At 36.3% G+C, this 9,357-nt stretch overlaps 1 protein-coding gene across 1 annotated transcript; it reads right to left on the bottom strand.

The window, feature by feature from the left end:
• Positions 1-7,210: 7,210 nt before the first annotated feature.
• LOC108679828 (beta-1,4-N-acetylgalactosaminyltransferase bre-4) lies at positions 7,211-8,984 on the bottom strand (the record flags this gene model as incomplete). The annotated part of the gene is given in 2 exon segments (XM_018168556.1): positions 7,211-7,933; positions 8,824-8,984. Coding segments are annotated over 2 exon segments (453 nt in total), but the record flags the coding sequence as incomplete, so codon positions are not given.
• Positions 8,985-9,357: the final 373 nt, after the last annotated feature.

Here is a 9,357-nt window from a genome sequence, read left to right on the forward strand (position 1 = left end):
ATTATAAAAATATATGACCAGTTTAAAAATCGACTCTTTTCGATGAGCTAATACCCTTTCGGTACCCTCTCGGTCATCTGACGTTGAAACAACGTTGATTGCGATTTAATTTCGTTGAAACAACGCTGACTGCGAGTTGAATTAGTTGAAACAACGTTGATTACGAGTTAATTTTGTTGAAACAACGTTGACTGCAAGTTGATTTAGTTGAAACAACGTTGATTACGAGTTGATTTCGTTCAAACAACGTAGACTAGACGTTGTTTCAGAGTCAGATGCCTGATGAGTTACGAAGGACGCGGTCGGAGCGTCTTTTAAAACCAATTTCTCTCACCAACACCACGTACTCAACTGGGATTGCTCTTCTCCTGGGACCGAGTTCACTACTCAGAGGTCAATTAACTGTCATATATCATAATAATACATAGAAATAAAATAAGAAGAAACGTGAAAGTGAAAAAGTGTGAAAAAAGAAGAAGTGTGAAATACAAAACGTGTAGAACATGAACAGCGAAGACCAAAATGGGCAGGTAAAAAATTAATATTTATGGAATGTGCAGATCGAATTGTTGGGTATGTACATCGTGTCTTTGTGGTCGAATATAAAAATTAAATATATTTTTGACGGAAACACGCGAATACCTAGAATAATTTTCTAGGAAACGTACCAGTCATATAACTCATTTAATTAAAAGTGCTTGTTATGCACGTAATAAATACTTGCTATGCTCATATTAGGATATCGCAAACCCTGTGAGTTACAAGAAGTAAAAACATCGCTCAGTGGAAACCGAGTAGGAAGTAAAATGGAGAAAATCTTAGAGTTGGAATTTCCACTGAAATGCCTTGAACACGCAGCCGGTAGTGGTGGCCAGCACACCTGTGAAGACAGTATAAATAATGAATTTAATGCATGGACTCCAAGCAGGCCAGCCCAGACTCTTCGTAGCTCGATCTTTAGTTGACCACACATATATATCTTTACCAAGACTTTACTCAAGTGTACCAAGATCTGATAATCAATAAACAAGTACATTAGTCATGTTCTCAATCAATACAAGATGTCATTAATCATCAAGAACATCATGTCTTGAACAAACAACAGGCACAACAAACATTCACCTGTTGAATAAACGTTGAAACAACCTGCATTGACGACATTAAAATACTGGTATGAAATAAGCATAAAAGAATTTAATTGACTTATTACTCGAACGACATTCATCTGTTAAATAGTAATGTTGAAATCGCCTTGATATTGATTAAATTTTTAAATTAAAACCGATATCCTGAATGCAACTTTGAAGTCATGTTAATATAAGACTGTATTTTATTACACACGTATTAGCATTTCTTTCACATTGTATGGGTCGGTAAACTCTCCGCTGCGAGGAACATCTACCTTAGCCGGGAACAAGCTTCTGCCTTCCACTGGCCAGTACTAACAGCCACTAATTAGTGTGAAACTGGTCTCGTGCAGAGTGACACTGGCTGGTTCAGAGCCGCTATTAGAGGCCAATATTAATTGCTAGTACTAACTGCCACTATGTAATTATTGTGGTACCGAAAGCTAGGAGAAAACGAAGAAACTAAAAATGTGGCCAGTAGGCCGACCAAAAAGGCAGAGACTGCAGACAGCTATAATATGTCCACCGAGTACTAAATTCGATATTACTACATTTAAAACATTTTCAGTGCCAAAATAAATTTTATGGACCTGCCGCACTGTGGTTAGTATAAATTTCATCAAAGATGAAAAACGATCAAATTTTTATTTGCTTCTGAATGAGAATAGTGACGTATAGTTCAAATGAAATTAATAAATAATATTTATAAATGTCACTGAATATTTTGATGGACTTCAAACACTTCTGAACATAAATCATTTCAAGTTAAGTTTTATATTACGATCCAAAATAAGTAAAACTAAGTCTGTAATCATCAATTTACGTATCAATTAACGATTAAGACTTCAAATTAGTGGTGTAATCCGATGATGATTGAATGCTAAACTATACATTAATGAATCTTCAAATTAGGGTTGAAATATAGCTTGTCCGACTAGGTGTTTAGTCAGACATTTGCCAGACTCGGACGATAAAAATAATGGCAGCTAATAATGACCTCGTGTAAAAGCTTACTGGCCTCTAAACTAGTGGCTGGCAGTGCTTGCTAAATAAATTGAAATGATACCTAATGGGGCAACGGGCCATGCATGCGTGTCACGGGGCAAAGCGCCAATGGTGAAGTCTTGTGTTATACAATGTATCTATCTACATTATACCTTCGAAGTAAAACAACACCACATGCACTGCCATAATATGCGCCGAATGCGGAGTCGTTTTTTGTCAAACTGGCCGCTGCTTGACGCCGAAGGCGGACTTGCCATAACTTAAATAAGGCAAATCGTATTTATACATGTCATCGATGTCAAAAGTCGCCCTCTGCGATTGAAGATCGGAGTTGAGACGTCTATCGACAATTGTTGGAGAGGATATGTACATCACCGTGGTACGCACTCCAGGCCGACGAGTCTACAGTTATCGACAACAAGGCAATACTACTTGTTTATGTGCGATATATATATCAGGAGGATGTGCATGAGGATGTGTTATTCGCACTCTCTTTGTCAACCAACACCACAGGAGCAGAACTGTTCAAATCACTGGATGGTTATATAGCGGAAAAACTAAAATGTTCTTTTTGTATCGGCATATGTACAGACGGAGCTGCTGCTATATGTCCGGACGATTTTCTGGTTTAACTGTTCGGATTAAGGAGGTTGCACCTGAGAGTGAATCTACGCATTGTATCATTCACAGGAAAATGTTTGCAAGCGAAAAATGTCATCGGAATTCAATAGCGTATTGAATGATGTCGTTAAAGTTATTAACCACATCAAAGCACACGCCCTTAACTCGCGCCTGTTTGAGCAGCTTTGTGAGGAGATGGACGCAGATCACAAATGTCTTCTCTTATACACTGAAATAAGATGGTTATCCGGAGGGAAATCGCCAACCCGAGTATTTGAATTAAGAGAGCCATTGCTACAATTTCTCTCAGAAAAGAAGTCACCGCTGGCAGCCCATTTCAGTGACAAGGTATGGGTCGCAAAACTGGCTTACCTGTGTGACATATTCAGCCTGCTCAATGAGCTAAATCTGTCCCTTCAGGGTAAAATGACAACTATTTTCATGTTGGCAGACAAATTAGCCGCATTTAAAGCCAGACTGGAATTGTGGGAACGGCGCGTGAACAGGGGCATTTTGGACATATTCCAGATATTGGCGGGAATTTTAGGCAAGACTGAGCCAGATCAATCATTCTCCCAGTTGGTGCAAGATCACCCTCTTTACTTTTGAAATAGTTTGAGCGCTACTTCCCAACAAAAAATGACCTACGGACTGGTAAGGAATGGATCCTTAACCCATTTTGCAATAAACCTCCCGAATCTAGCATGCCTGTGAAAGAAGAAGACCAATGGCTGGATACTGCAAATTACGGCAGCCTTAAAACTATGTTCTAGACTACAACTCAGCCGGTGTTCTGGATCAAAGAGTTATGGCGGAGTACCCTGAGATTGCAACCACAGCAATAAAATCCTTATTGCCATTTCCTTCATCCTATCTCTGTTTAGCGGGGATTTCTGCAGTGACAACAACCAAAACAAAACAACGAAACAAGCTTGACATCAGCAAGACACTTCGGGTGTCACTATTTCCTAAAGTGTTGTTTTATCATTTTTAAACGAAAAATATGCAATTGTGGTAAAGGGACCAAGGGTGGGCGCCTTGCCCCAGGCCCATGGGCCCATTGCTCCAGAGGTGGGGCAATGGGCCCATTCTGACACGTTTTACAAAATAGTGTTTCATTAAAAATTTAATAACTATATAGGCGTCTAATTCACATCATACATTCCTCATTAGTTGCACCTTTAAACAATACAAAGAACCACCTCGTATCAATTAAAACTTCATCAAAAATTTAGTTTAAAAAAAAGGGGGGAGCCCGCTGCTCCATGTTGCCCTATACGCAGCATCTGGAATTATTGAAGACCTTTGTTAGTGAGCATTTCCGCTTCACAGACTGTACAAAAGCTACAAAATAAAATATTTTTCTTTTCTAAGTTTACATTTTGTCGCGAGGTAGGTTAAGAAATTTGAGAATACGTTCCTTATTTTTCTACATTTTTTGGGCTGCTTATCTAGAATATAGCGGAAAGTCAGCCGCTTCTGTTCGGTTAATTGCCTCTGTCGTCATTTGATTTTTCATCCAACTTCAAAGTTGAGTGTTGAGATACGATACTAAATTATATTTTAATTACACTTTTTCCTACACGAAGAGTTCAAACCACGTTGCCAATTGTGGAAGAACACCTCAACCCGAAAAGAAAATTTGTGTCACTTCTACGAATGAAAATAATTAACCATAACCAGCATCAATGCTCGTGACTGCTTTTTTTCATGCATGCATGCGCTGTCCTAATTGAAAATAGCATATCTTACATTTTGGACAAGGAATAAAAGAATTAAGTAGTGTGTAAATGATTCTGAGTTCCTCTGCAATTGTATATTTTTAATTGCACGTCGAAAGTGCTTGAAACTTTGCTAAAATGTAAGAAACTCAGTACTGGTAAGCTACTCATAAACTGAATAGGTTATCTTAAATTAAATTATCTCCCCATTTTATTGCATCCTATTTCAAATTTTCATCTGGAGTTTCGTGTCTAATTTTTTATTCCAAGATCAACTCAAGTTAACCACTCAACTTTAGGCGATCGTTCATGTCATTTCCTCGCGTCATTAGCTTCTCGAAATTTCTTCAATTGTATTATTATTATTATTATTAAGTGTAATTTTTTTATTAGAAATATCTTCAATAATAAAATGAATGTCATATTTCGCCCTCAGGGTCACGAATGTCAGGGCCACGAAAGCACGTCCAGCATCATTTACTTTTCACTTACTTGTCCCGTATCAAAAATACACAAAATTTCTGTTCATCTGTCCAGCCGCTTATCATGGCACAAACCAATTCCTTAAACCAAACCAACAAACATTGATATAAACAAGGACAGGAAAATATTTTCCGTATCCTTACTTGATGACAATGCTGAGGAAATCGCTTCCTCGAAATTCACGACATTTGTATCCATGTCGCGTGGACATCTCAGGTCACTTGTCCAACTATGGAACAGTTGGGGAATCTCACCACTGCCGTGCTGTAAAGTTACTGTTATAAGAATTATAAGGAATTCAGAATATGATGATGTATGATTATTTATGATGATGTGTGATGATGTGCGATGATGTGTGATGATGTATGATGATGTATGATGACGTATGATGATGTATAATGATGTATGATGATATATGATAATGTATGATGATGTATGCGACTGTCAGAATATGATTATTTAAATGATGATCGGAGTGATGCCCTCAACATCAATGAGGATATATCACCTCAATAATAATACAATAAATTCACAGGCATGGCTCAGATGTGTAAATAGTTAATACCTGTAATGCATATGGAAATCTGCAATGGTAGCTAGAGCGAATCTATTATATTCCTGTCATTTCAGGCGCTATTTTATTTTGAGATTTGTATCAAAATAGTAGCATAGTTAACTTAACTATCGTTACACAACGTTTATTATATTATATTACTATTGGTTGAAAGAAAGTCATTTGTTAAGTTTCACATTAATTAAGGTCCTCATTAAACAAGATTTTAATTAATTAATCTCGAATAATGAATAAATTTGAATTTATTCATGCTAAAGTTTGGTTTCTCTCTTTTAATTGGTGTACAATTAGAAGATTTATTATTATTGACATGAAGTAATCTAATTGTAATCTATTAGAACATCATATCACGTGTGAATATCACGAAGTGTGCGTGGAGGAGCAACAATATAAAATATCACGAACATATCAGTGAAGCAAGTAATCAATATTTTCATCGTAATGCGTGGAATTGTTTGTGAATTATTTATTGTCATATTATCAAAGACATGTGCTGCGTTACACAAAGAATAGAAAAATATCTTCTCCTTAATATTAATAAAAAAGCGTTTAATTATTTATCCATTGCACGACGCATGGATGAGTAATTACAACATAAACTATTTTCTTTCAAGTGAGTCTACTCATAAAAATGAGTCGGTCGTATTGTCTAAATAGCGATACACTTCCTTTAACCGCATCATAGCATAAGCGAAGAGCGGACTCTCTTCCTGACCCTATTGCTGGCCAAATTGGGTCAGGTAGAACACAGAAGGCAGAAAATGTATCTTTATTTTGACAAAGTCTCACATATTTCTCTCAGTAATTAGCGTCAATCCTTTGCTGTTTTTCTCATTTTTATAAATGTCATTTGCTTATTAGTTTTGAAATACATGGAAGATATTTTAAAAATTGGTATCGTATATACTCGTGTTTATTAATCACACATAATTTTTGTATTTTTAGTATCACAAAAGTAATGAATAATGCATAATGAATAAAACTACAGACGCTTGTGACTCGACTGCAGGCGGTAGTGACTCGACTGCAGACGGTTGTGACTGGACTGCAGACGGTTGTGACTCGACTGCAGACGGTTGTGACTCGACTGCAGACGGTTGTGACTCGACTGCACACGGTTGTGACTCGACTGCAGACGGTTGTGACTCGACTGCACACGGTTGTGACTCGACTGCAGACGGTTGTGACTTGACTGCCGTCCAGGAAGGCTGTTACTTGTGACACAAGGACGGAGCCAGAATTTAAACGAAGATGACGCGTTATAAATTAAACATAAAATTAAACATAACACAACACATGTGCAACTCGGACAGTTCTGTCATGTGACGTCAATGGCCCAGATACGTGTAATGATTTTTAGTAATTATTCTAAAAAGTTTCGCGTGTTTTATCTTTTATGTTTTGAAGATAACGACTGATTTGTAATCAGTCTAGGATTTGCGAGAAGATAAATATTGACTTTATTCATTTAAACTATATTTTCGACTGAGGTATCCAATATAGGCCCGTTTTCAATATTATTGTTAATTGAATAATTGACTGTAAGCAAATCGAGATGAAAAGTTTGGCCTTCGTAATTAGAATGAAATGCGACAATTTTGGGGGGTAATTATTGGGGTAATGCTGCTACATCTGATGAATGCGATAAATAGTGGAGGTAAATGAAATAGTGAGTCCTATGTAATTATAAAAAATGTTTATTAAAAATAGGAACGTGAGTTAATAAAGCTCTAGATCAAACAACAATTGGAAGCATTTCCTAATTATAGTAACATAGATTGTTTGTTAATTTATTTCAACATTCTTAGCATCTGGTAATCATTCGATTTTATTTATATATATTTTTTTATTTATAGTTTCATGTTATATTATTATTTTGTTTTATTTTTAGATAGCATCATCTTTCATCAGTCGATTAGACTAATTTAAAATTTTTATATTCGATATAATAATCAATATATTCAGTTATATCACCTATCCTAACTAACAACTAACAGAATACATGTGAGAAGTATGGACGGATTACAGACGGCCTCCCATTTGTCTTCATAAGCAATATAAAAATATTATTAAATAAATTAATGTAACAGTTTTATGCAAAGTAAAGGCATCACCACGCTGGGACATCAGCACTGGTCGTTTCAATATTGCTCCTCTCCCTCGTATCCTTCGCATCCACCTTGATCCTTTCCCTCGTATCTTTCGCATCCACCTTGCTCCTACGCCTGCGTTTGGATGATTTTCTGCCTTTGCCCTTAAGTGGTAGATCGTCCTCTGGACTACCAACATCCACCAGCAGACGCGTGTGGTGGATGAAGCTGGTGTAGTTGACTAGTGAGTAGTGGAGGGAGTTTAGTCCATCCCGTCGGTGATAGGGACCAAGTTCCTTCAGTAACTCGTAACTAGTGGATAGAAATTAACATAAATTAATAAATTCATAATTCAATACATATTCGTTATCTCAGCGATGAGCTCAGAGCTAAAATGTGTCTGTATGACCCACGTAGGGACAAAAAATGTTTCGTGATTGTGACAATGTCTCTGTAATTTCTCTATGTGTGAGGCTCTCAGTGTATTTCTTGCTTTTTAGGGTATAAACTTAATTGATTCTTTGAAGGCTTAATTCACTTTTGATTACTTTGCTGGTATAGAGATGTAACTATGTATTTTATACAACATAATTTCGTATTTCATTTATGAAAAGCTGTTCATCTTTTCTATATATGAAAAACTCTTTTCAGGTTTCTTTTAACCCCATCACGTTGTGAATAAAAAGCATAATCTTATCATCAACCCATTTGATAAGAACGAAGGATTAGTCGACAACTGATATGAGATATTCGGAGTGATATTATTTTAAATTTTAGCACCTGGTCTTAGTGATAAAATACATAACTTAGGGACGGTGTTTATTTGACTATCATTTTCCTCAAAATTATTACTTCGTTGCACTCATGGACTGTAAAATGATACAAAATAAATTCTAAAAACACGGGAAAATTAATTGATTATTGAATCGTAAAAGTACCAAATTTGAAGAATATAGAAATCAGTCATTCATTATATACATAAAAAAGAAAATTATAAATTGAGATATAGGTAAATATAGTTTATTATAAATTCAGTTCTACCGAGAAATGAAATTATATTATAAATATAATTAATTATTATTTTTAAATATGAAATGTATATAGTAGAAAACAAATAAAAAGTAGAATTTAAATATAGTCAATATCTAAATAAAAAATGTATATAGTAGAAAAAATAAAAATGTATGAATTGCACCACAAACCTTCTCTTGTTGACCCCTGGGGGGGCGGGGTGCCCCAGCATCGTGTAGCGCGCCACGGCGGCGGGCCACCGCCACACCGGCAAGTCGTGCAGCGCCACACGACGCCACATGTCGTCGTCCTCGCCACCCCAGCCCCAGTAACGGTTACTCCAGCCGTTAACCTGCCACACATAACAAGGTATAANTGCAAGTCCTGTTGTTTTCCTTTCTTTTGTTGCTAAAGTAAGTCTTGTTGTTCTCACCTATGCTTACTGTTGTTCTCACCTTTACTTATTATTGTTCTCACCTATACCTATTATTGTTCCCACCCATACTTTTTATTGTTCACACCTCTACTTATTGTTGTTCTCACCCATACTTGTTGTTGTTCTTACCTATACCTGTTGTTGTTCTCACCTATACATATTATTGTTCACACCTCTATGTACTGTTGTTTTGACCTTTACTTATTGTTGTTCTCACCTATACTTGTTGTTGTTCTCGCCTATAGTTATTGTTGTTCTCACCTATACTTAGTATTGTTCTCACCTATAT

This window comes from Hyalella azteca, unplaced genomic scaffold (assembly GCF_000764305.2).
Source record: "Hyalella azteca isolate HAZT.00-mixed unplaced genomic scaffold, Hazt_2.0.2 contig10118, whole genome shotgun sequence".
Taxonomy (NCBI): domain Eukaryota; kingdom Metazoa; phylum Arthropoda; class Malacostraca; order Amphipoda; family Hyalellidae; genus Hyalella; species Hyalella azteca.